This window comes from Gallinula chloropus (genome assembly GCF_964237585.1).
Source record: "Gallinula chloropus genome assembly, chromosome: 19".
Lineage (NCBI taxonomy): Eukaryota > Metazoa > Chordata > Aves > Gruiformes > Rallidae > Gallinula > Gallinula chloropus.
In genome coordinates this window covers 8535698-8563598 of record NC_140104.1, presented here as the reverse complement: position 1 = coordinate 8563598, position 27901 = coordinate 8535698, and the positions used below count along the sequence as shown (strand labels likewise).

The 27901-nt window shown below is 45.6% G+C and overlaps 1 protein-coding gene across 2 annotated transcripts in view; it reads right to left on the bottom strand.

Annotated features, from left to right (window-relative positions):
* Positions 1-681: 681 nt before the first annotated feature.
* The window catches only part of AUTS2 (activator of transcription and developmental regulator AUTS2), a gene marked incomplete at its 5' end in the record, with an annotated part of 774150 nt that continues 746930 nt past the window's right edge, over positions 682-27901 (bottom strand). Inside the window, 13 exons of one of the 2 annotated variants that reach the window (XM_084273147.1) lie at positions 682-1949; positions 6764-6986; positions 7888-7971; positions 9312-9389; positions 9887-10028; positions 13795-13866; positions 15625-15654; positions 17307-17378; positions 18643-18738; positions 22439-22483; positions 22949-23169; positions 24065-24318; positions 25796-26273. In XM_084273147.1, coding sequence (XP_084129273.1) covers positions 710-1949; positions 6764-6986; positions 7888-7971; positions 9312-9389; positions 9887-10028; positions 13795-13866; positions 15625-15654; positions 17307-17378; positions 18643-18738; positions 22439-22483; positions 22949-23169; positions 24065-24318; positions 25796-26273 — 3035 coding nt within the window. In that variant the 3' untranslated portion in view covers positions 682-709. The remainder of the gene's footprint in view (positions 1950-6763; positions 6987-7887; positions 7972-9311; positions 9390-9886; positions 10029-13794; positions 13867-15624; positions 15655-17306; positions 17379-18642; positions 18739-22438; positions 22484-22948; positions 23170-24064; positions 24319-25795; positions 26274-27901) is intronic. The other variant, XM_084273148.1, reaches the window with a different exon arrangement.

The window sequence follows — 27901 nt, the reverse complement described above, 5'->3', positions numbered from 1 at the left end:
AAAAGAAACAAGTTTCTATCATAGATGAGCTTGTTCAGGGAAAATATGACTTTAATTATGTTGTGTGTTGAAAAGGCTCCTTTGAGTTATAAAGGCTTTTGTGAAAAGCCTTAAAATTCATTGCATAGTTGAAGGGGTTTAGCTGTCTATAACAATATATGTAACACAGCATAAGCAGACTGTGTTGATCAATATTAAGTTTGCAAATAGCACAGTTTAAGAAGTATTAATGTATTATGTTACTTAATTTTATCTATTTACATTTGTACAAAGTAAAGCTTTCATCTTACCCTTTTTGCATATATGAACCATTAACCCATGAAGCAATCTTTTTACATAAATATCTACAATTGTCTTCACTTGTGGTCTTAAAGAGCTTTGTATGGTTGACACTGGTGGTGGTTTGTCTCTGGTCAAATCATTCTGATTAACGTCTTGTTCTTCAGTTCAAATTTTGAATTTTTTAAACTAGAAATAAAATAAGAGTAGGAGACACGAGGAACATATGGACTTGGCTAAAAGATCTGGAAAATTTCAACATATAATATACAAAAAAACCATTTCAAAATCTTTGCACTCAGGTCTATACATATTGTACAGTGGGTCACGTCCCCAGTCTGTATCAATGACTAGTAAGAAGGTCTTTTTATTGTGTTCATTTACAATGTTCTGTCCCTCTTTCTCTGGTTCTCATTTACTCTCACTCTGCTTATCGAGCTTCAATGTCCTTGAGGGTGTGAGAAGGAGGCCTCTCTCTCATCTCTGTTGACAGAGGAGTAGTCCTTCTGGGAGACCCAGGCCGAGGTCCCAGAGTAGAAATAAGAGGTGGAGGGGCACTGAGAGCTGCTGTGGGGGGAGTTTTATTGAGGATGCCATTTTGGTGTCCCGTTGGGGGACTGACTCTGGGGTAGTGCATGCTAGGAAGTCCTGGCGTGATTAGGCTTGGGTGAGGCAGGTGCCCATCCAAGGCGGCAGGGTGAACTGAGTGCAGGCGTGCATGTTCGTAGTCCTCTCTGAGCATGTGCAACCGCTCCCTATCATCCAAGTGGTTTCCCCTCTCATGCTCACGTCGAGGGTCAACAGAGAGAGGGTGGTGGTGATGGTGGTGGTGATTGTAATCGTGAGGTTCCCGATCCCTGAATGACCTGTCTGCTTCATATAATCTTGGTGTTGAAAGACGATGAAGGGGGTCATTTCTTAGCAAGAAGTCTCTGCCCAGGGGGTCTCTCCGATGAATATCTAGCTCTCTGTAAGGATCTCTTAAGGGATCTCTCATTGGATCCCAGTGGAAAGAAGGATAGGGGAAACGTTCTCCACCAGGAATTGGGCTAATTCCCATAAAAGGGGTCATCATGCGAGTCCTATCCAGGCCACTGATGCTGTTCATGTGATGTATACCAGTTACACCTACAGTCATGGGCATAGACACTAAAGGACTTGGATGGACGTTAGATGTAGATATAGGTGGTGGCTGATCAGACGACCTATGAGTCTGAGGTCCCTCAGGCTGAACATCATGGTCTTCCTTTCGTTCCTCCTTCACTTTGACTTCACTGCTTTTCTTCGGATTATCGTACGCCGGCTCATTCTTCCTCTCTGCCTCACGGTTTGAAGTACTATTAGGCCTAGTGCTCTCCACAACAGGGGGCCTAGCATAGGGTGAAGGAACCCTGGACATCTGCTTAGACTCTTCCACCACCCGGCTTTCATGGCTCAGGCCTTCTTTCTCCGAAATATAGTTGTCCTTCACCTTGTGCTCTTCAACATTAATTTCCTTCCGAGATTCGGAGTGATCCCTCTCTCGTTCTTTGGGTTTCTCTTTTTCTCGAACCTCGGGATTCAGATGGCTCCTGATCTGCTCATTTGAGCTGCGATTATGTCCGAGGGAGTTTACTGGATGGATAGGTGCTGGCGAAGGATGGCTGGAGTGTCTTTTCTCAATGCTCTCCCTAGAAGAAAGAGAAGTGTAAAAGTGAAGGCATGAGAAACTCTGCAAACAGAACAAAGCATCTAGGAAGTCTGATTTTATACTGATTGCTTTGCAGAAAGCTAGTAACATGCACTATTAAATGCACCATTCCTTCTGCACACCCCAAACACCAGAAGAACATCCCTAGAACTAGGCCTATTCTGTTATCTCGACCCAGGAGAAGATCCCCGAAGCTGCTTTGTGAATGATCCGATAAGGATTGCAAGCACTGAGGTCCCTAGAAGGCTGCCAAGCGAATCTGCTCTAGTACACTTATTTCTAAGCCAATGGCCCTAACTGCTTGCAAAGAGAGAAAACCAAAACCATACTAATTTAATCCCCAAAAAGTGAGGCAGTTAAATCCAAATTCCATGGCCAATAGTATTTTACCTGCTGCTTCTATTAAGAATACGTTTGGGAAAATAGATGACATTTTGTTCAACTGATTCTTAAGAAAAATTCTAAGCCTATGTGCATTACTAATTTCTTATTTCTATTTTCTGCAATCTTCTGGCTTTTCAATTTACTTCTCACAATTCAATTTATGTCTTAAAATTGAAACCAAAACCCTCTTAAGATACCCACAGTGAAAGAGACAATCCACCTCTCTGAGCAAACAGGCACTCCTCTAAGCGTGCAATCAGCCTTGTTGCAGGTGTTTTAACACAGGAGGCTGTCAAACATAGATGTGTGTTGACTTCCTCAGCAGAGATCAAGCCTGCCCTATACGCCCATCTGTGCTGAAAACTTCATCTCCTGGGAGTAAGCTGCTCTTCCCATTACCAACCCTTTCCTGTTTCTAGAGTAGAGCAAGCGGAGCAGGGCCAGGGCCAATGCATCTCCCTACCAATGCCAGTAAGTCTAAAAGATTGTGAATTCATTCCACCCTTCAGACCTATTTCTCTTGCACAAAAGATGAGAGTATGATTGCTTAGCAGCAGACAAAACCCTACTTAACATACATGAATGGATCCTGTACCAACTATTTTCTGAAGGCAGTGTAGACCAAGAGATGTTACAGGCAACACCAAGTGGAAAGCTTTCCTATTTAACATGAATCAAATTCCTAAGGTAAATCTAATTCCTCAGTTCCAATGATTTAACCCCTCCTGATTTCAGCTGGTCTCTGAGTTGGAGTCTTCTCATAAAGATGGCTCCGGATATTCAGTGTTTGCTGAATATTCATGCTGTTTGCTGAGCATGGAAATTCTGTTTCATGTGGGGTGGGCATTGTGCTGTTAAAGGCAAAAGGAAGGGATAAGCAGCAAGACCCTGTCCTGGTTTCGTCTGGGATAGAGTTAATTTTCTTCCCAGCAGCTGGTTAGTGCTGAGTTGGGATTTAGGATGACAATCATGTCACTGAGGAGGCAGAGGCTGACTGTGTGGTGGTGGTTTTAGCTGCTGCAGGGTGAAACCACGCCATGTCTCTGCGTGACCTGAACACACTCAGATGAGGTCAGAAGGTTGAAACTCCGAACTGGACATTTTCTCCTTCATCTATACAGTTTCTGCTACCTACTACTTGCTGAGCTGAACTGCACAAGATTTCTACCTGTAGGTACTTTCGGATGGTGAAATTGCAGTAACTGCAGAAAAAGTATCTTTCAAAAGGAAACTCATTATTCTGACCTTACCAGATCCTTTTTCTGCTGTGTCTAGACTGAATTGTTGTAACTGTCATTTTGTGGGCCATGTCTGAGATGTCAGAGAGTCCAGAATGTGACCGGGATAAAACCCTAGCCACAGAGACCAAGTCAAGACACTCCAATGAAGGCTTCTCAACATGCAGGCTCAATCCTTTTACTTTGCTGGGAAAGCACTGACTTTCCTTCTTTTCCCTTCCATTCCACTTTCCTTTTCCTTCCCCTTCCCTGCAGCAACCAGTCCTTAATTTCTTTTGCTCCTGGGAGTAGTTCAGAGGGCACCATTAATGGTTTTACTTCACTAGGACTCCTTTTGCTGATATTTAGTTCATTTTATATCTAATTGATGTATTTAAAATAATGTATAAAATGTGGTGACAGTAACAGGCATTTTCTATAACTGGAGAAAAATATATGTGCAGCCTAAGTAACACATTCCTTTTTTGATTTCATCCTATTCAATTACAGTAGTGTATCACCTCAAGAGGCTATCGATTATCCAGCTCACTTAAAGTAAACTGCATCTAGTCCAGTGGTCAGAGGGGGAATCATTTTTTATCCTCAGACCTGTCAAGGGCTCCTTAGGTTAATAATATGGGAACAGCTCTGAGCCCCTGTCTCCACAAAGAAATTTAAGATCATGTTCATAAATTAACTTCAATGAACATACTTATGTAAGGGATGTTCTGAGGCTTTATGCTACACTGAAAGGTACTGAGTAACTTGTGCTGAGTACTTTGCCTCGTTTATGCTGATGAAGCGATCAATAGATTCCTGGGATTTTTTAATGCTCTAGGATTACATGCACTTAGATGTCATTACTAGAATGGAACTGCTCAGTGACATCTTCTAAACCAAATACCTGAGAAGCAACAAACTCTGTTTGTCAGGATTTCAGGATTCAGCTGTTTTTACCAATTTTCTTTTTTAACACTGGGATGGAGTAATGGGGTCTGTAAAACAAGCCCCAAAAAACCCTCCACAACTGCAAAGGAGGACCCAGGAGAAAGTGGGTACTATATCAGGACACTGCGGTGTAACTCCCCAGCCAGCTCTGCACCTAGGAGAAGTTGAGGGGTTTCCCTTATCCCAGTCTAACTGGGAGGGGGCTGCATGACACTGGCCACAGCTTATCCAAGAAGAGTGCCCAGTGATTCACTGCACCCCACTCCAACACTTGTCTTAGAGGGGGAAAAGCCCAGCTAAGAGATACCTCTGAGGTGCCTTCCCACGGATAAAAGAAGAAATACAGATGGATGCTTCTGGCTAGATGGCCCATCTGGAGGCCAATGAAGTTACACCCTTGACAGGATGAGATGAAACTGCACCTCTGGGCATGATTCCCAGTTCTACCTGTTTGGGCAAATTAGCTTAATTAGCTGAGATTGGCACCTCAACTAGAGAGCAGGGCTACATCCTCACCCTTCCGGGTGCCATGGAAGGTAAGAGAACAGGTCTGAGAGGCTCACAAACTACTCCAGACGCTACATGGGGAGCACGTCTCTGGGAAGGGAATCTCGTGTGCAGGTAACAGTGTGAGCATGCTGCAAAGTAGAACTCTTCCAAACCACACACAGGGATGCACACCAACAGGAAATCAGCAAAAACCTTATTGCACTAAACTGGTGCCAGAATTGTGCAGAAGTATGACGTATGAGTGATGTTTACTTTTAAGCTCTCAAATTATTGAAAGTAGGTATGTTCTGAGCTATGATATGGACTTCAGGCAATGCCAAAGCAGCTTGCAAGGAATGTATTTCTGAAAGGGATTTTCTTCAGCAGGAACACTTCATAAGAAAACAACAAAACAGTAACTGAAATAATCACGTATTTCTTAAAACTCCCCATAGCATTAGTAACTAAAATGCTTTGCCATTCAAGCCAGTAAAGTTACTCACATGCTTAAGCATTTTGCAGGACAGAATCCCCAATTTGTAACAGCAAGTTATTTTGAAGCATTACCACCAGACATGAAAATAATGAAGCTATGCTACCAAACAGAAAATATTCCCAATGGAAAATGTAGGTGAAAAGATCTGTAGTTTGACTTGCTCTTCACATTTCACAGCAACATAGAAAAGCTCTACATCTTATTTTTAGAATATCTAATGTTAACATAACTTCTTTTAGAAAAGGCTACTAATGCCTAGATTTGGGTTAGTGACAGAGAAGTCAGAAAAGCACATCTCCTAAATATTCTTTTATGTTAAAAAATTAGAAACAGATAGCCATTATGTAGTCATGTGCAAACTTAACAGGAAAGCCATTAAGCCACAACTGAAAAAGCTGAAATCAGCCTCTCTACATTTTTCAAGGAAGGCATGACACTTGCTGAATGGCAAATTCTTATAATTTGGTACTTAAATGTTAAGAGGAATTGTTACTGAGTTAACTCTATAATGGGAACAGTCCTGACAAAAAAAATATGACCAGGTTGTACTTTTCATTAACCCTTCCCAGCCTGGACATGTTAGTGTGCAAGTCCACGTTAAACACTAAGAACTGTGCTTGAAGGTGTGTAGCAGCAGTGCATATGTGTGTGTGGCCTTTTTTAGGGGAATTAAGGTTGATTTCATGAACTGCATGCACTGGAACTTACTGTGCTATTGCACCAGGACGTTCCCAGAGCATTTTACAGTGTTAGAATCTTACCACTTTACCAGTGGTCCCTCTGGTCCATCCATTTTTGAGGAGGGAGGCAGGGTTATTTGTTTGGCAGAGGAGGTCTGATTTATGAAGTGATTTAGGTAGTCAAGGGTGCAGATACGCATCTGATGGACTTTGTATCTCTTTTTCTCATCCTGTCAGGCACCTATCTACACGTTAAGCCTTCCAAAGACCTACAACAACGTGACCCACAAGGTAACCAAGTATGTGGGTCTGATTCTATTCTCACTTGACAGTGCCTGAACTCTGTCCCAGCAAAGGTCCTGATTAAGGGCGATGCAAGTGAGAAGAGAAGCAGGTACAGCAGGAACACCCGGGTGAGGAAGCTGCATCTTCCTTGCGTTGCAGGCAGCGATGGCGGCAGCTCCCCAGGAGTCCCTGGACTGAAGCTCTGGTTTAACGATGTGCCAGGCTGGGAAGGGTTAAAAGCGGAACAGAGCCCCAAGCTTTGAACTAGACAATTCTTGGAAGTGTTCTTTCGTACCTTTCTTTGTCATCTTTACTAACAGATGAGTCTCGTTTATCTACATCTCTATCTCTGTCATGAGCTGCAGCAGATGAACTGCGCTCCAGCTCTCCTGGCTTCAGCCAGGGCGGAGGGGTCGGGAACGAAGGAGGAGTTCGGTGCAGTCGGTTCCAGGGCTCGTGAGGGTTGCTAAAGCTCTGCATACTGGGGCCATCCTTGTGGCCGAACATTGAGTTGGGTGCTGAAATGGTGAAGTGGAAAACAAAAAGGTTTAAGAAAAAGGTATGCTCTAGTGAAGGTACTTACCAAAACAACTTTTACAGCACTCAGAGTTAAAATGAATACATATTATTGGGAGCTGGAAAAGGAAAGGAAATTAACAGAGATTCATTAGAGGGTCTCATTCCTAAAAATGGGCAGGCATCTGACAGCTGTTTTAATTGGAAAGGGAAATGCTGTGGATAAAATTGACAAGGGGTGGCTAGTAAGATAAAAGTGACAATGATCCTTATTCCAAATTATTTTGGAGACATCAGGAAATGACCACTATACAGACTATAAATAATGGAACTTGTTACATTTAATCCTGAACCAAAGTAAAATGTGACCAAAATCATGCCACATTTGAGGTATGGAGAGAGTGATTTTTAAAAGGATGATCTTTTGTGACTGGCCAAATCTAGAGAAATGTTGATGATCCTGGACAAATAAATGCAGGTTAGTGATCTTTTCCAGGCACATGTCCTGGATTACTGGTGAGAAAGGGAAAAAAAAAAACCCTGTTCCTCTCCACAACCAGGGATACCGTGCACAGTAATGATGTCTAAACATGCAACAAACCCTGAGAAACTCAAACTCCTCTGATTCAGAAGTTCTATATTCTTTTCTTTTTTTATACTGAGCAATATAATGGTGACATTTAGCACAACAGTGAACCCAAACTATTAAATAACTAATAGAAAATGATTTACTAATGACTAAAAAATGCTATTATTTAGACAAAAAAGGTGGCTTTTCAAATTCCCAGCTCTTAGTGGTATGCAGTCTAAGCAACTGGTAAAAAAAGACAGCAAATAGTCACTGTCATTCAATATCCTGAATTACACAGCAAAGAACAATTCATAAACAAAGAGGTTACTCACTGACTGTTGGGTTCCCGAGTCCCCCGAAGGCGTTACTACCCACTGCAGTGAGACCGCTGAAGGAAGCCGGTCGGTTGAAAGGCTCTGCAAACCAAGGGGAACAGCTCAAGCTCACTGCTGTGGTGGTCATTATGATAAAGCATCTGTATGTTATCTGACCGCATTCCATTTCCACCAAAGCCCAGTCTGTGCCCATCGGGAGTTGAACAGCATCCTCCCACATGGCAGCAGTGACTGGGAGGGGGTGGGACTGTAAAAACCCTTTCCTTTCCTTTCCAATGTCAGTAAGATCATCTTACATGAAAAACTTCCTTTCCAAAGTAAAACAGGATGTTAAAGTATGCATGGCACTGAGACCTGCACTTCGGTGTAAGGAGCTCCTTCATTTAAACCCTGCAAACATCTCCCTTCTTGTTTCCTTTTCTTCCCTTCCAGCTCAATTCCATGGTCTTTCTCAGGAAATGTCCCTGGCAACTGTGCTCTGAACACCTCCAAGGCCATGTCTCCTAAACCACTGCCAGGGCATAAATAAAACCTCCTATGATGTTGATATGTCACGCTGACCTGAACATCTTGTGACGCTCTTTATATTTACTGCTAATGCTGTATGAAAAAACTAATATAGGCTGAAAAATATTGGAGTATTTTGGGGTTTTTTTAGCACTTAATGCTTACAGGGTATAGCTAAGGCACAGGAAGCAAATTCTCTCTCTCTTTGGAGAAGTCTAACAATTCTGATACAGTTACTTCTGATAAATACCAGCACAGAGAAGAGGAAGACCACCTGTAGTATTTTCTACAGACAGCTGAGTGCAGAACCATCAACCTACACTGTGAGCCTGCCATACTCCCATGCCCTTCCCTATGCAAAATAAAGTGCCAATTCACTGGCTTGATCTCTTGTACTCCCATTGGCAGCAGACCACCTTGCTACAACATCAGGAAGTCAGAAGGGAAATAACAACATTTAGTAACTTGGGTGGTTCCATTTTTAAGTGTGTGTTCACTAATTTTCACTAACAGAGACATTTGAGGCCAGATTTCCCACTCACTTACATGAAAAAGCAAGACAGCTAAGCAGGAGATAGGAAAAGAAACACCTATATGAACATCTAAGCCTTAACCTTAAGGGATTCTCTTTAAACAGTTACAAACATGAGCACGGTGAGACCAAACCAACCCTGTCACTCCACTCCTCTAATGTCAGGACTGTTTTCAGAAGTATTTCGACACATGCTGCAGGTGGGATTATTCTATGCATTTAGAACTGATACTGCTATGGAAGGGCTAAAATGCAGTTTGTAAAGGCTGACTAGGCAGGATACTCAGAGTCTCCACGTGGGCAACCTTTATATGGTCTCAGTGATAGACCTGTGTCACTCTGGAGTCGCGCTCGCTGCTGGCCAGCTGCAGAGAGAACGTACCTAAGTGAGCAGCTGGGTTGAGAAAGTTGCTGTGGTGAGGTGGTGGGCCGAAAGGGGTGCCGGCTGGATGACCCCCACCTGCCGAAACAAAGCAAAGGGGTGAGTTCCCAGCAAAAGCTCAGAAAAAGACTGACCGTGCTCTGGGCTCAACTACCATTTCCCACATGAGCAGAGACTGCTGTACACTGGGCAGGATCCTATGCAAGCAGCAGCTGCTCCTCGGAACAGAAATTCCCAGTTAGAGTAGAAGGGGTGGGGGCGAATGCTTCAGTACGGGAGAAAAAAAGAGCATGTAAAGCACAGTGTATTTCCAACCTGTCATCTCATAATGCACTGGACATTGCTGGGTGAAGAAGTGTTCCTCCATTTACTACCTCTATGGCACTTCAGTAGGTTGGGCTTTTTTAAAAAGCTTATAGAATGATTAAAAAATATTTATCGAGCAGACTAATGGCCCCTGGCATGACCTGCAGAGAGTTCATAAGCCAAAGCATATGGGAAATTTCCTTTTAATACGGCAAGGATTAGCATTTTAATGAGCATGCCACAAGGAGATGGCACTTCTCAGTACTCACTGGCTGTGGAGAAGAGAGTCGAGGGCCGGGCCAGGTCATGGGGGTGGTGGATGGCTCCAAACAGGCTGGGGCCTGGTGGCCTGCTCAGAAATTCGGGTTTCAGGCCAAAGTCCAGCTTGTGCGGATCAGACTGCATCTGTTTCTGCAACACAACAACGGGATTTGGAGAAGAGTGTCCCACAAGATACTGGCAAAAGGCACTTTAGAACGACGTGGTATTGCAATTTATTCCTACTAACTGATGTTTTAGCAAGAACATTAGTTTTTGGGACCCGAGCACAGGTGCACACCAATTTTCCAGGAAGGGGCATCTAAGGCAGACAGAGAAAATCTCAGGCTCCCCATGGACATCTCTTACAAAGGTCAGCAGTGTTTTCACCTGTGCTCACATCCATCCCTCCAGAGCAAGGCACTGCAGCACACACCTGACTTACAGGACAGACACAAACACCTCTTAAGGGGCTCCAGACACTTGCTCAGCTGTAAGAATAGGTCTGTCTTAAGATAGTAAGAGCAAAACTGAAGAGAAATGTTGGTTTGGACCTGGCCCCAGGTGGGCAGGCATGGTAAAACTGGGTGAAAGCATCAATGCTAAATGGGCCCAGCTGCCTGCTGAGCATCTCCCCACTGCTGGGATCAGCAGAGACCTCTGTGGGCACAGCTTGAGTCCATTTCCCCTTGTCCCATCTCCTGTCCCCTGACTGAAGAGACCATCGCCCACCTCTCTGCACCCTCCTGTCAGGTCAGTGTAGGTGGTGATAAGGTCTCCCCTCAGCCTCCTGTTCTCCAGGCTGAACACCCCCAGAAAACTGAACTGCCAGACTTTCCTTTTTACAGTAAACTTGCTGAGGCAGCTGTATTGTGTATGTAAGTGGGTGAGGAGTGGGCTCTTCTTTGTGCCATGCACTCATTTCAGTGGCACCTACTTCAGTCATCTCCTGGAATGAAGAGGAAAACCAACCTTTCAATGACCCATGCTGCCAGAATCCCTGAGCACAGACTGCAGATTAATTGTGCAGCTCAGTTGGAAGGATTTACAAACGTGGAACTCTGACCTGGGAGATCTTACCAGGAATTCTGGAGCACGTTACACTTTGTAAATCAGTATTTAATACTGTGCCAGCTCAGACTACAGACTATTACAGTGATATAAATTTGCATATTAAAAAGTTATGACCAAGTTAATGTGCATGCCTAGTAGCTGTTTTTCAAGTGCTGGTAAAAGGGGTATGTTCTTAAGAGAACAAAACAAATTAAAAACAAGAAAGAAGGAAAAAGAAGTGAAAAAAATCTTCATCAGTGATTTGACATAACGGCCTGCCAGAGTTCTGACATGGAAAAGATGGCCAAGTTAAGGTCGTGTCTTTTAAGGAAGTAACACCGTAGTGCTTTAATAATTCAGGAAAGTTCATACAATGCAAATGTCTCAGCTGAAGCCTGCGTGCCAGATTTTCATATTGTGAACTCTTTCTGTTCTTCTTTTTAACAACCACGTTCTAAACCTCTGACAGGCATTACTCAGAACTGCAAAAGCTGGCTGGAACCTTAATTGCAGCCATACCAACAGTGCTGTTCTAATCACAAAAACATCTCTTGCCTGAGGAGGAACAGGAATATTAGCAATGTGTCAAAGGGTTTTCTTTGGTTTCCTTTAAAATTGTACCAAAGAAAATGGATCAGATTTATTTGTTGCTGTTGAGGAGAGCACCCTGCTTGATGACAATTCTTACGAACGTCTTTCAAGTCCAGCAAATGTGTAACCCCTTAATAGGGCCCACTGAAGTCTGTGTAAATGCCTGTAGTAATCCTGTGGCATGTTAGAGTGAGCCCCTAAGGCCTTTCTTAAAAGAGGGGCGTAAATTCTCTCTCAATCCAGGCCAGCAACCTGGTCAGTCTAAGGCGCAGTGTAAAACTGCTCCGTGCCAGAGCTGGTACACAACCCTGGCTGCGTCTGAGGAACGTCCTGGCTGCACACACAGGCTACACAGGGTTGAATGGGGTCTTGGTGCTGAGGTGCAGGCAGGCAAACAGCATCCACAGCTACATGCAATTTTTCCCAGGGTCAGGAAGGTTGTGTTTTGAAGTTTCCTATCCTGCCTGTTTCTCCAGTGTCTGCTGTTGCCCTTTGCAAGCAATTACTGGCAGGCCAGGTAGTGATCGATTCTCCCCTCCCTCGCAAGCAGTCTGGTGGCACTGCAGACAGACTTGAAATCTCCAAGTAAATACATTTTACTCCCCACTCAATGGCCAGGCAGCATCTTCAGCTTTTCAGAAGAAAAGACACCTTCACAACCTTGGGCTGGAAACCGTTCTGTGTGAGCCTTCAGCCAGACACTTCACCCTCTGTGATCGTTGCATGCGGAGGGGAAGACTTCATTCCCATGAGGGAGTCTGACAGCCCCCGGGGACATTAACCAGCTCACCTTAATGACTGCAGACCATACCTAGGGTTTTTTACTGAACTGGGGTAGTAAAATACACTTCCCAATTATTCTTGAAATTATCATCATGTATAGCCTCAAAAAGTCAAGTAACATCCTTCCCTGGGCTTTGCACCTGCTTTTCAACATGCATGACAGGAAAGTATTAGGTGAAAGAAATGGCTGCATGAAAATGGCATTTACTGGGAGTTATAAATACACCAGTATGACCTCTCTCTGAATATCAAATCAAGGAAGATTCAAAGGACACAGATAGCATGGGAATAATAATTTCATTTCAAGAAAATACCTTTTCAATAAAATAAAAAAAAGGCCATATAACTCTCTAGGTCCATAATCTTGTCTTTTTTGATAATGGGAAGATGAATGAAGATCACTAGCAGGGGAAACATAAGGAAGCAGAGAAGAGAGATATGTCTACTGCAGCAAATTAACCTGTCAACCTTGTTTAAAAGGGTTATTTTTAAACTCTATTAGCTGTGGGTTTTAGTAGCTGCTCAACATCTTCCTGTGCTTACAGCACTACCTTACACAATTCAGCTGCTAAGTGCTATGGACTCCTTGGTCATTTGACTTTCTCACACAAGTTATTGACTCCTGAGGTACAGGTATGAACAGTGAAGAACTCCAACCTTTTCTGGCTTACTGAAAAACTTGAGGAGCAACACAGGATTTTTCAGTGACAAGTATAGTGAAAATATTATAAAGGGAAGGAAACCTTCTTCACAGACCCATGTGCAATGAAAATCCAGTTAGGGCAAGAATGGAAATTAATATCCTACCTATTAAGTGATTAAATTACTTGTTTTTCTCTGCTATCTGTTTCAGAAGAGCCTAAACTGGCCCTGGCTTTACCCTTGAGGTCTCCAAACATGTGTAACACCCCTTTACCTTCGGTGCAACGAGACAGTGTCTGGGTAACATGACTTCATTGGTGAGACTGTGTCTGCCTGACCAGCCCAGACACGTGCAAGTGCCAAGCTCGGGCTCTGAGACACGCTGTGAGTAACCACTGACGCAGCCTGTGCATCCCCGCCGGATAAAGCGCCGCAGGGACAGGAGAGATCTTACTGTGCCCTCACTGTCCATGAATGTTACTCAGAGGAATGGGATACGTGTGCCTAGGTTCGCCAGACTTCCAAAAAAAATAATCTTGCCATGTTTGTGCCCTCAGCCATAAATAAAAGCAGTGCTGTAGCTCAGAGGCACACCCACTTCACTCTTCCTAGCTGTAAACTGGCTGTTATCACCAAAGACCTAGTGCCTTGCTCCGTGGCATGGCAGACATTCCTTTGAGGCTCTACCCCTGTGGTTTTAGTTCTGCTATGCCATCCCTATGAAGGGGAAGGTTACACTATAGTGCTCCCCATGGTTACTGTAACAAGGCATTAGCCACAGCAAAGAACTGCAAGCAGCCAGAGGGACACTCTTCCTCTCCCAGGTCTGCACTGTGCCCAGAGGACTGACCTTGACTTTCTGTTGGTGATGGTATATCTGCCAGGCGATGTGAACATGCATAGCACACCACTTCCCAGGTTTCTGGAACAAAACAAAGGGATACAACATGAATCAGCAACTTTCAAAACCCTCTGTTGCTTTATTCTAGCCACAGCAACTCTTGTAAACTCTGAGCCCGGGCTGGTTTGGTGTAAGGGATTCCTCATGCCAAGACAACTGAAAGCAAAGGCTCCTCCTCCCATGCCTTTTCCCTCCATCCTCGTGGGACATCAGAATCACAAAGACTTTGTCCCTTGCTAACAAGGTTATCTGGATATCCAGGAACCCCCATGGTCACTCTCCTCACCAAGTAAACCCCTGATGAGGTTTTACAGGCTCTTACCCCCTTCTCATGCCACTGGCTGGGAAGCAGCTTGTGCTGCTGAAAGGAGGGAAACTGTCTCCCAGTCAGCAGCTGCCCTGCAAACCTGGGCTGCTTCATGCCCATATGGAGTTCCCTTCCAAAAGCACAGCTATTCCAACACCAGCCTTTCCACCAGAAGATGAGAAAGAAAGCACTCGTGTCTCTTGTTTTCAGAGCAAATCTGCTCTTCCTTACATCATTGCTGGTAAGTACCTCCACTACTTGGGTTCACAAATATACTAAAAAAAATTGGAGGTCAGTCAATTCTCCCTGTTTGGGAAGGCACTCTGCACCCTTCCTGTCACCACACGTTTAGGTGGTGGGGTGAAAAAGGGCTACTTGGGTCTTCTTGTTGATTTTGCACTCCACTTCCAGGACACCTGGAGAACTCTGAAAAAGGACTCACTCAGGTATACCCCTGCCAGCTTGGTTATGTAGGGGTCTACAGGTAACTCCGCAACTAATGACTCCTTCAGATATAAAAATAATCACAGCAATGAAGAAAGAAGCTCCTCAAGCTACTGGTAACTGAAATGTTTCACAAAGTGTGGCATCAGGTCTGCCTTCAGTGTGTGCCAAACATCAATGATGAGCACCAAAAAATGAAGCCCATGTCACACATACTCTGCTAAGCTCAAGCCTTTTGCTGTGCCAGGGATTTCATGAGTTTGCTTGGTCACTACAAACAAATTACAGAGCTTGAACACACTGAAAAATTAACAACATCCCCCCCCTTTGGATCAGTGAAAGCTGGATCTTCTGATCCTAATTTCTAAAACATTTTGTGCTTCAAGTGGATTGTCTGCACTTGGCAGGAAGATCCCTGGGTAGGAGGCACCCTGCTGGAAATGCTCCTCATTGCAAAGAAATTCTGTATTCAGTATTAGGCAGAAATCCTTCCTGGGGAGGGGGGAGGCCCTGGCACAGGGTGCCCAGAGAAGCTGGGGCTGCCCCTGGATCCCTGGCAGGGTTCAAGGCCAGGTTGGATGGGGCTTGGGTCAACCTGCGCTGGTTGGGGGTGTCCCTGCTCACAGCACTGGGGGGTAGTGCTCTGAGATCCCTCCAACCCAAACCAGCCTGGGGTTCTGTGACTCTGCTATTCATAAATAACACTGGAAACACACAGCAAGGAATAAAAAGCAGAATCATGCAGTTTGCAGTAAAATGAGAAGGGATCAGTAGAATTTGGGTCAGAAGAACTACTGAGCCAGCGTGGCAGCAGCATTGCCAGCACTTCACCACTAGTGGGTCGCAGCAGGAACCTTCTGACTTTTAAATGGTGTCTTTTCCCCAAGTGACCACCCGACACCTGCACAGGAGTGACCATGCTGCTCAGCAAGGGTGAGACATGGCCTTGGTTTGTAATTAGGCTGCTGCTTTAACCCGGTGGGGAATGAGATGAGCTTGACAAACTGTATCACAAGAAGGTTTCTTACCCTCAACATGGGCCTGAACGGATCTGTCAACTGTGAAGAAGAAATGACAGCTTGGTTACATGCCTGTCACTCAAACAATTGCTCTAATTAACAAATTTGTATTGCTTCATTAAGAGATGAAATTAAAATGTGTAATTTTACTTTCAAATGAAGGCCTTTCGGATAATAATTAGTCCTCAGCCTCCGTATTTGAGCTGGGCTCCCTCCCCCCATGGCTGTTGTACCTAAGTGTTGACAAGCAACTAAACAAGCCTCACACAGAACGCTCTGTCCTCTGGCATCGTCATTAATTTGTTGATTTAATGCTACAAAAATGGCTGGTTAACTACTCTGAAGAAAAACACAGCTTGGGCAAACTTCTGTTCTCATCTTTCAAAGCTGCTCAGCTCGTGAGAAGACTGGGCAGGGGGACAGGGCCCCCTCGATCCCCCGATGGGGGGGGTGAAAGGGGCTGGGATGGGGTTCCCAGTGTCTGTTCAGCGCCTGTGGCTGGGCGCTTGTCATCAGGCCCTTGACTGGGGTGCTCCCATGTCCCCCTGATGCATCCTCTGCTGAACACTGTCTTTGCCTCAGTGCTTTTTACATTACAACACACGTTGCTAAACTGTGGCTGTATAAATACCCAATTTTCTCCTTGTCATTTTTTTACATGGCTTGGTTTTTTTAGGGTAGGTTGTTTCCTGATTCTCCTTTTTTGCTCACGTTTAATCAATTAATGCTGGGAAATAAATTCAATTTATTGGGCAGTGCTCATTTGTTTTGGATTTTCTTCTGTGAAATTCAATTCTAAAGGAGATTTATAGGTGTAAGAGGTACTCTGCAGACTCAACGATGGCCCAATACATCATCCTGAAATAATCGAAACTACGCCACGAGTTGAAAGGGAGCATAAAGCTGAGGGACTTAATGATGGGAGGCTCTAGTTATCTTTTCAATCAGGTGAGATAAACAGAAATTAAAAAATAGGTGGATCCTTCTTCCATACAGCTCAACTAGAACTCTAATTCAGAGCAGACCGAAGTGCTGGAACTTGGTGTAACCCCAAGAAAATACCTGCAGCACTTAAGAGTTTGAGCCATACCCCAACATGGAGTTTCAAGAGCTCCCCACTGCTTTTGTCAGAGTTCTGCTACACGTAAACTGCCTGATGCTCTGCACTGCAAACAGTGTGTGTTAATCCACACACGCAACCAGCCCGCGTGGGCATTCAGCAGGAGCAGAGGACTACCAAAAGCCAGGTGCTGAGGTGAGCAGCACTATTCACATGCTCAAGAATCCAGAGGCACCAGGTGATCAATAATGTTAGTCCGTATTTTACTGGTGCAATCAATGATACAGTAACCAAGGGAATAACTGCCATTATCCACATTAATAACAATTACAGAGGACATTTGCACGTTGCTATGTTGAACTGGACTGTTATGCCTTAACCCCTGGGCTTGTGGGACCGGCTGAGAGCAAGGAAGAGCTCTTCCTCTGCACAGCGTCTCTTGGCTTTTCCTAACGATGGACATGAGTAAGGACCAGGATTTAACCTGCTCTCACACAACTTCTCTAGTTGAGCTCAGACTAAGCTCAGTGATCTGCTGTTAACCTGGGCACAGGGAAGATGTCAGCTCTAGTGTTAAATGTTTTCAGGGGGAATAGTTTTACTTGAGGAAAACAGAACATGCTCTACAGACCCGTGGATCTTTCTGTAGAAGGGTATGTGGAACAGTTCCAGGTCTGGCTGCAACATCAATAGGATTGGAAGTCTGGAAATACCACAAGGAAAGACAGAGTTAATGAGTCACACAAGGCACAAAACCAACAGAAAGCAAAACATACAAGGACTTTATCATTAACATTGTCTAAGCAATGGAGATCAGCCCTTTGAAGAGGAAGGGACAACCGTTACAACTCACTTAGTAAAATACCTATTATCACCTCAATTTTCTAACTCTCACTTCCCACCAGCTTGAAGGACCAAGCTCACGCTCTGCTGCTTGTTAACAGTGCACCAGACAAGGGTAAAACTGCTGCAACACCCCCCTGACTTCACACAGCTCTCCGGGCACTGCGCTAGGACCTGAATCCCTCCACAACGAGCCATTACCATAAGCCATGTCTGGAAAAGACAACATCCAGTTGGAAAAGATTAAAGCCTTTCCCATGGTTTGAATGGAAATACCTAGCTAATAAAGCAAAATGCATCTTTGTGGAAGGAAAAAAAACCCCACCATGAAAAAGCAACCCCCAGCCCCCCCAAATAAACAAAACCTCTGCGTTTAGACAGAGCATCTTCCTACATTAAAAGGAAGAAAAATAGAAATCAGCTACTGTATAACTAACAGTTAAGTAACAGAGTTGTTAACAGTCTGATTACCATACATACGAAGAATTCCACTAATGAACTGCAATTTACATATTCAGTCATTACAGTGGATGGGCCAATTTAAGGAAGACAGTGTCTTCGCTGCAGAAACCTCAGTCCTGATTTCAGCCTTCAGTCACACAGACGACAGGCTACAGAGCAGGATTTCCTCCCACTTCCAAATCAAGAGTGACTTCATGACAACAAAGGAAAAAACTGCCAAGCTCATCACATCTCTCTACCCCAGCTATCACCAGTGAGAGGAGAACTAAATCAGCATGCTGCATTGTGGTGAAGCTGTGAGGTAATTATGGAAATGAGTAAACAATAATGATCAGGATTCCTTAAAATCTTGATTATTATGTGACCTTCCATTAATGTGCACTATTTGAGAACTAATTACATCACTTCTAAAGTTAACTATGCTATTATATGTAATATTATTTTTAATGTATGTAGATGCATCTGAACTTAATGAGAAAGAACTTCTTGTTGTACTAAATTTGGAAAAAAAACCCCAGTTGTCCTCTGTGGACTCAGACTGTAGCTCAGATCTCAGTTTCTCCAGAATCTGAACCGTGTTCTAACCCCAAATCTAAACCTACCCTTGCTTGCAACACCAGTGCATTGAGATAATGGACACACACACTGAATTCCCTCCTCACCTTGGGCTGAAACGCTCCTTGTAGGGAGCCAAACGGGCCAGTTGGAGGAATCATGGGAGGAATACCTGATACTGCTGGAGGGTAGGAGTGAAACAGCTGCAAGGAAAAGAGAGGAGAACATAAATACAGGCTCACAGTGAAGGTACAACAAGAAGCTGACAAACAGAGTGGAAGCATTCCTGTGCAATTCCAGGGAATGGTACATGGGAGAACTGAGCAGCACTGAGGAAGTGATCTCGTTGCAACAATGTTAGTTAAAGCAGTCGATGAGATGTTCACGGATGTCATGACGTTTAGAGCTTAAAAGCAGTTCCAAAAATCATCAAGCCAGCAACCTGTCCCCTGGATTAGGCCACAGCGTAAAAGAGGGTTTTGTCCCCCAGTGATTCAGTTTTAAATTGGGTAGAGGTCTTAAATGGTATCAGTTCACAAGGCGTTTCAAGAGGAAGGGCAGAATGCTGAGCCAGGAGGACTCAGAATCTTGTAAGAAACCCAGTACGAGCTCTAGGATATCGTGTCATTAAAACTCCATTAGTATGTTAGGATTTTAATAGGATCTGTAGGAAATGAGGAAAATACGCACAATTTTTAGGTCATTAGCCTGTCTGAGAGGATGTCCTGCCACATCTAATACGAGAGACAACCCAATTTGTTACAAGTTATTATTTCAGCAAAATGCTGAGGCAGACACCGCCCCCCCACCCCACCCCCCGCCATAAATTCAGGGTACTGCTTTAATAAAGGCAGAGTATTGAGCACAGAAAAGGGTGCATCTCCACTGACACCCTCATCCCAACGTATCTGTGCTAAGGGAATTTAGCAAAAATCCAAACCAGCCCCAAGAAGCTGTTCTGTCCTAATGCAGCTGAACACATGGGAAAGGAGCAATAAACCCCAACACCCAAATCTTGTCCCCGTGGTCTGACTGGGAAGAATCTTTTACTGGTGCTGTAGCACAGTTAACTGGAAAATGCTGAGATTACCCATAAAATTGCTTTCTGGTAGGAGCTGGGGTTCAAAGCATCACACTACAGAGTCTGTTCTCACTGGGAAACCTCAGGATCGGGTGGGGGCTGCCTGCTCACTCCACTTGTACGGCCACCCAAAACCCCACAGGGGTTATCTGGCTGATACACAGTCACCTCTGAACGCCGCTGATCGACAAGCAATCTACTGTGTGCTACTTTTAAGATCAAAATAAATGAGTTAATGGCCAATTGAACAGAAGCAGGACTGGGCAAAATAAAAGACTGGACATGCAGAGTGAGCAAACACTGAGTAAATCACAACCCTGAATAAATCAGTGCTGCAAAGCTCTGACAAATTCGCTTATGCCAGGCATGTGTATATGCTTTTTTCAACCAGTTATCCTTCCAGTAGCTTATCTACAAGGTCATTAATTCACATTAAATTTAGTGAAAGCTGAGAAATATTTCAGTATTTTGGAGGTATCAAAAGATTGTCTCCATTTAAAAGCACGGTGGCAACTTTCTGTTCCTAACACATTTCTATTGTTGTTTTTAATTGTATTTAATTTGGGCCTCCACCATTCAATGATGCAGAAAGCATTTTTAGATTAGTTGATACAGAACTGTAGGCATTTGAGAAATCATTAAGAGACACGTGTCCTCACTTACAATAACTTTTAATGAGTAAAATGTGTTTTAAATCCTCCAGCGTCTTCTGCATTTAATTCTGTGTGTAATGGACTAATTCCGGACAATGGCAAGAGACGGAATACTTAATATTCTATTGGCTATGGCTAATAATAAGCAATGCTTTTCTTAGAGTTTTATAACAACTGGCAAGTTAATTAAATCTGACCTTTCCTCAAGGTCAGAATCATTAATAGGCTATAAATATTGTATCTCCAGGATCTTTTTGTATCGGTTAAGTACCTCCGGCTTTCAAAATGCATCTTTCATAGTGAGTGTTTCCTTCCTCTCTGTCTATCTGAGCAGCATTTCCCCTTGTAGCTTTCTCTGGGCAGCACTGTGGTACCCGCAGCTTTCCTGGGGCCGGGGCCGATGTGACACTGAACTAGACCCAGAGAGAGCTGCCAGTAAAAGCGCCTGTCACTAGGAAAAGGTTGATGGAAGTGCCACAGTTTTGCATTTTTTTTTAAAAAATTGTATTTCTAGAATAGGAGAGCCCCACTGGGCAAAGCCTGTCTGCCACAGCTGCTCAGGGAACCGATGCAAGCAGCTCCTCTGTCACCTGCAGTATCTGTCGCAGCAGCAGAAGTGAGTCAATCAGCCCGGCTAACGTGGCCTCACTGTAGTTTAAGAGAGGCTGCTGACCCAACCCAGTGTGGTGATCTGGTAATTGCCTGCTAAATATCCAACAGGGGCAGGACAGACCTTTCCTGAAGGAATGGCAGAGGTGCCCTACTGAAGCAGGGGGGGAGCACTGCGCAGTTCAGCTGTGGGGCTCACTGGCAGCTGAGCATGATGTGACGCCTTCCCTTACTCCAAGAGGGGCAATGCCATGAGCTTTACATTCAGGTAACTGCCAGGTTTGTAAAAGATTTGCCTGATTTAAGAGGTTATGTCACTGAATTTGAAAGAAACATATAGAGTTGGAGACTTCTGCAGTTTCCTACAGTACCTGTCAACCATGCTTTGTGTGCCTAAAATTCATCTGCCTGCTCCCAGTTCCGTGTTTTGCCTGAGTCAACATGCCACACTGAGGACAGCATCTCTTGGATCCATGTACAGCTCAGCAAATCAGAGTGTAATTTTGCAAACAATGATGCAAATGAGCAGCACTGCCCTTTTGAGTAACAACTGTTACTGCCTAATGTGTTTGCCTAATGCTCCTAGAGCTCTGATCCTGCACACACACTCGTACAGCTCGAGTTGCTCAAATGAGGTGTCAGAAATCACCACAGGCTGGAGCTGTGAGCAGGGACTGTTCCATGGGTACAGCAGAGAGCAGCACGCTGTCATCTTAACCAGTTTTTTTTGCCCAGTTCCACTTCGAAGCAAAACCAACACAGAAAGCCAAGTGCTCTGCACGTTTCTGAGTGCTGATGCAGTACTCCTTCTCTCATCAAAATACCGCTGTTGGTCAGAGCCAACCAGACACCTGCCTCTGCCTGAAGGAGATGCAGCCTGTGTTTCAGCAGCAAATGAATCAGTAGATTCAAACCCTTCAAAGCAGAGGCTTTGCAATTAACAGGAGGGTTAGAGATCGGTAACATTTTTGGTAGCTCTTAGATAAACACATCTAGCACACAGCATTCATGTTGCTGTCATCGAACAGAGCTTTCCAAACATAATGAGCCCAGAGGATCAGAAGTGCCTTTGAAATCTGAAGAGTAACATGAGTTTTCAGATTTTATAAACCAAAACGTGCCATGTTAGGAACCCTATTAGATTACTTATCCCAGAAGGATTTGTTTGATAGTTTGTCATTTCATTTCAGGTTGCTTAGGAGGAAGATGAGGCTAAGGGTTTGTGGCACAACTGAAACACAGTGATGAAATTACTACTCCCTCACGCTCATGCCTCATGTAACAGTCAGCTCTTCTGTCTCATCTTTTCCACATCAAACCAGTCTTCGACTGGTGTGTGAGCAGGAGATCTTTTGATTGGAAAAGCTGATACTGCATCTTTATCAGAAACAAGCACCACGAATACAAGCCTTCAAAAGCCAAAGCAACCAAGAACGGTAATGGTAAATCCTGGAGTGATGATTAGGGAGAGATCTGACATTTTGCCACTGATTGAGTGGTGATCCCAACCCACCACAGAAAAGCAGTTAAGTCAGTTTTAAACAGAGTAGCAAAACTCACACTGTGACGGTAGAAGGGGTCAACTTTTGTAGGGTATTTGTCAAACTGCAAAGGGATCAAAGCACAAACTAGTTACTTTAGACTTCCTTGCTTTACTTCTGTTGGTAAAATAGAAGACTATTTCTCTATTATCTGGCAACCAACAGAGGGGAAAAAAACTATGCAGAAAAATTAATTCCAATGAAACTGTTGGGATTTTTCTTTCTTCAAAGTAAAACAAGGTCTTTACAAGCCAGCAAAAAGGAGGAGGCACCAGCGTGCACCACTCCGAGCGCCGGGAAGTGCCAAGCATGAGCACTCCCTCAGCTGGCAGCCTGGTCCCTCGGCCCCCACCTGAACCTGCTGCACTGAGCCCGGCGTGGGGTGGGAACGGCCCTTCCTCTCCTACCCAGCAACCGCGCCGGGGCAGCGCGATCCTCCTGCCCCGCCACCTGCCAAAGGCTGAAACGGTCGTAATAAAGAATAGAGTTGTGCTCTACTTATCCTCACATTTCTGCCTGGGGTACGCACCATGGGCGGTGCTGGCGTTGGCATGATGGCAGTGGGTGGGATGGCGTGAGGGAAAGGCGTGAAGGTGTGCTGGTGTGTGTGTTGGTGTGTGTGCTGGTGCTGGTGCTGGTGCTGGTGGAACTCGGTCCTCAGGTACGGCGGTGGGCCCAGGGAGGCCCCACGGTCTGCGCTCTGCGAGGCCAAGAATCGTGTGTTTAGTTCCTGACGGAGGAGATCTTGTTCTGAAACACAAACAGCAAAAAACCTCCCATGAGCTCAGTGACTTTTCCAGACCTTGTGCCACTTACTCTTTGCTGGCTGTGGGAGCAACACTGCATTTACAACTTCCCGGCAGTAAATCACAACACCATACAGGGTCCAAAAGCTCCCTCACATCTTCCCCCAAGGCAGAAGAAAACCTCATTACCCCTCTCCCGGGGCCTGCCTTCGCTGCAGCACCCTCACCTCCAGCATTAACCTGAGGCTTCTCCCTAAATCCGTATGGACACGGAGATAGTGCTGAAGAGGTGAGGAGGTTCAGGTAACCTAGAGCGAGTAAACATCAAGTGGCTGCTGCTAATGTGAGCATCCTGCTGCACAGGCACAAACCAATGTCACCCAAACACTGATAACCCCCCATTTCCTTCCCTTGTTCTCTTGGTGCCCTGGGAGGAACACAGACATTCCATCTCCCACAGCCCAAGCGCAATTTTCTCCACTGACAAAAACCTCTTCCCCCCATCCCTGGCTCCCCCAGTCTCGTGCACACAGGAGCTGAGGAGTGTGGTGTGCAGAGCCACCAGACACCCCTCCAGCCAGGGATCCCACACCAAGACGTGTGCTATGGGGTCACAGATCCTGTGTGGCACCTCATGAACTCGAGTGTTTTTACCACGAGGAGAAAAAGACACGGGAAAAGCACAGTCTCCCCAAAACATTCCCTGCCAGGGCAGCAGCAAAGTCACTGAGTATGTCTGGGTGGTTTTTGGCTTTGACATCACTCCAAATCCTTGTGCACACCCACTACCCAGCAAACACCCTCACTTAAGGGACAGAAAGGAATTATTCTAACAGCAGAGAACAGGTGCCCTGTGCCGCCCTAAGCCAGGCGCAGGCCATGACCCCTTGGTCTCTTACCTGAGTAAGTGCTGCCAGCTGGGTGTCCTGGAACCTGCAGTGTCCCTGACGTCAATGGAGGTGGAGGAGGCAAAGCCGTAGGAGGGGCAAACATATTGGGGTGATGTGGGTGTGCGGGGGGCTGGAGGGCGGGCGTGAAGGTATGCAGCGGGCTGTGGCTGGGCAGAGAGAGGGGGAACGGCGAGGCGGAGGGATGGTGCGATATGTGCGGAGGCGGGGCCTGAGTCTTGGCAGGAGTGCTGCTTCTGCTGCTGCTGTTAATGAGAGGAAAAGCAATTAAGCGTTGCATGGAAGAGAGAAAAGCTCCAAACATCCACACACACACAACCCCACCAAGCTACGCGTGGCTCAACTTAAACATGTCAGTTACAGTGACAAACACCAGTTACTATTCCAATCTTCTAGCAACTCCACCACAACCCCCAGTTCTCCAACCATCTCCTGGACCTTTCCCAGCATCTTGTACTTCCTGAGGTCTCTCCACACCAAAACACAAGACATACCCTCCCTCTCTGTACCAACCTCTTGGTTGGTACTTCCGTCTTCCAACACCACAGGAATGACACACAAAGGAGTAATCAGCCCTGTGCATACTTAATTACCAGGTCCTCTCTATGCGACTGCTTCTGATTCATGTTTTCAGGCATATGAAGCTCTAAATCAGCAACACTACTTTAATAAAAGTTTAAGTTTTTTTACTATGACTTAGTAAGTTGAAAGGCTGCAGGGAATGTGAAACAAAGCTGAGAAGGCAACAAGTATCTACTTGTCCTAGTTAGCGCCTCTCCCCATGCCCACGCTATAAAGACATAAGACAAGTCAGTGAAATAAAAATTTGTGATTATATTGGGTGTAATTTGTCATGTTTCTTTTCCTACTAATGAGTATTTAACATTTATTAATACAGTGCTTAATTGGACTTGTCATTATTTCGAGTACCGACACACCTCTATTGCAGCGACTTTTAAAGACGAGCAGCACTCACTTGGTTAAAACCAAATCAAAGTCTTCAACACCTCCCAGGCTTTAGTCAGACCCTGAGGCAACCATAATGCTGGTTCACCAGGTTGTGAAGGACACCGTCTGTGTGCTGGAAGCTTGGATTTGGGGAAAGATGACCTAGTGCTGACAGAATTCACTTAGCGAAGGGGAAACCTGAGGTCCTTGCCTCAGCATGCGTTCCTGCTAACATGCTGTTGTTTACTCTCTTGGTTCATCCCTGTTATCCCCTATAAAAGGTGAGGCTCAGCTCATTGTGGCCAGGTGAAGAGAAAAACACTGAAGACTGCAAGGTGTCAGCAGTGCAGGGAAAAATGAAGCTTTAAAGTCACTGATGCGAGACCATTTGTGGTAGGCTGTCAGCGGGGCTGACAGCAGCTGCACTGTACTGCTTGCTCTAGGGCACGTTGGCAGCTGGAGGAAGCAGAAGATGTTCACAGGGGTGGGAAGTAAAAGAAGGGGCCTGCGAAGAGCAACCCAGGCTCTACCCTGCATGAAATCTCCTCCAACAAAGCACTGGAGAACACCCAGCCTTTATGGGAATGCTAGATCCCACCTCGTTTCAGGGAGGGACTACGGTGAAACACAGACTCCTGTTATTTCCCAGCGATGGTGTGGGATGTGCTGTCACTTCTCCCCTTTAGCTAATTCATCTCTGCTTCCTCCAGGCACCGTAAAGCGTCATCACCAAAGACCGGGGGCTTCGGCACGCACACATTTCTGTTTGCCTACCTTAAGCTGTTGAGGCTTAAACTGCTGCTGTTGTAGGCAGAGAGTGGCTGCGAGAGGCTCTGGGAGGCCGGATGGGGCTGCACCGGAGGGAGGGTTGGATGGGCCGGCTGCACCGGTGACTGCGGCCGAGGCGGCGGCTGGACGGGTGGCTGCGGCGCCGGAGGGCGGGCGGCTTCTTCCGGGGCCGGCGGCAGCTGCGCGGCCTGCGGCGGGGGTGGCTGGGCAGGAGCCTCCGGCCGCGGGGCGAGCGCAGGGCTGGGGCAGGGCGCCTCAGGCTGGGGCTCCAACTGGGGCTGGGCCAAAGGCTGGGTCACCTGAGGACAAGGGTCTTTAGGCACCACAGGCTCGAGTATTGGGTCTTTACTGCTGTCCTGGCTCTTCTCTTGGCTCCTTTCTAATCCTGATATTTTTGGGACAGCTGGGCCCCTAGCACCAGGGTCGTCATTTTCAGCGAGCGTCCCGACTCCTAACTCCTTATCTGCAGCCACAAAAGAAAGAGACAGAACAGGTAAGTGCACGAGGAACCGGGCAGGACCAAAGAACTGCTGCGCCAGGGTCACGCTCTGGGCAGCTGTAGTTTGTTTTCATCAAGGACTGTGCCAATGTGAAACCAGAGCAAACCCAAAGTCGCTTCCAGCAGCATCCCTAACCCTCAAGCCCTTCTTGTAACACCTCTTCTCCTGTTTTATCCCAAGGAGAAAGTTTCCAGGGTCTTTATTAACATATAAAAAAAAACAAGTACAGAGCTGATGAGCTGAGGGGCTCCAGCGCTCAAACATCTTGTGTCAGGCCTCCCCCAAAATCCCCCCCCCCCTCTGCCTTAGGGGTTGTGCATAGCTTTCTTCTGCCTCTGTAGCACAACATACATCATGTCCTCCATGCTTCCCTCCTGGGTCTTGTCTCCTACAGACTCATTTCCCAACTCCCCCTCTCCAACCTTGTTAGTGTTTCATCAATTTTTAAGAAAAATTAGATTTGTGCAACCATCACATGACTCCAAGATCTGGGGCCATAAAACAGTGCTGAGAAATTCCTGAGCGTAGGTAATATCATCTCTATGTGTATTTGGCAAAATGATCACATAAAACCCACTGAAATTATCTACTGAATCATGTTAAGCCCAAATCACAGCAGTGGGAGGGGGAGAGCTCCATGGGAAGCTGTGGGCTCCACTGCCTCCTCTGCTTGGAGAGCTGCTTGTTTTCGAGGCGCATCCCTTTCTCCCTAATTACAATGTGTATTTTACTGCGACACCTCTGCTGCCTGGGCTGCCAACTGCACAGAACAAAAGGGTTACGGCAAATAACAGCTTTTTGCCTTGATTTTTCCGTTGATGACATTAATATTGGACATCACTTCAGAAGAATAACCAAAGAAGAAGTTGAGAAGGCAATGCCAGCAGTCCTGAATATGCTTCCTTGAAAGACCCAAGCAGCAGCCATGCACACGTGCATCTGCCCCTCTCCTTCTTTCTCCAATCTCTCTCCTCAAAACAAACCCACTGGTAGAGGGAACGAATGCCATGAGCTCTCTGTCCTCTTCCACAGGACCTAACCCTTAACACACAAACTAGTAGGGACACTGGCTGTTTTGGTCATGGAATGACTTGGGTTTGTCATCCAGCTCTTTAATAATAATCATAGAACCATCTGAGTTGGAAAAGACCGTTTAGATCATGGAGTCCAACCACAGCCTAACCCTGCCTAGCCCACCTCTAGACCATGTCCTTAAGCACTTCATCTGCACGCCTTTTAAATACCTCCAGGGATGGGGACTCCACCACCTCCCTGGGCAGCCTGTGCCAGTGCCTGACAGCCCTTTCAGTACATAAATTCTTCCTGATATCTGACTTAAATCTCCCCTGGGGCAGTTTTAAGCCATTTCCTCTCGTGCCATTACTTGTCAGCCAAGAGAAGAGACCAACCCCAACATCTTTGCAACCGCCTTGCAGGTAGTTGTAGAGAGCAATGAGGTCTCCCCTCAGCATCTTCTCAAGACTAAAAGCCCCAGCTCCCTCAGCTGCTCCTCACAGGGCTTGTGCTCCAGACCCTTCCCCAGCCTTGCCCTCCTCTGGACACACTCCAGCATCTCAGCATCCTTCCTGTA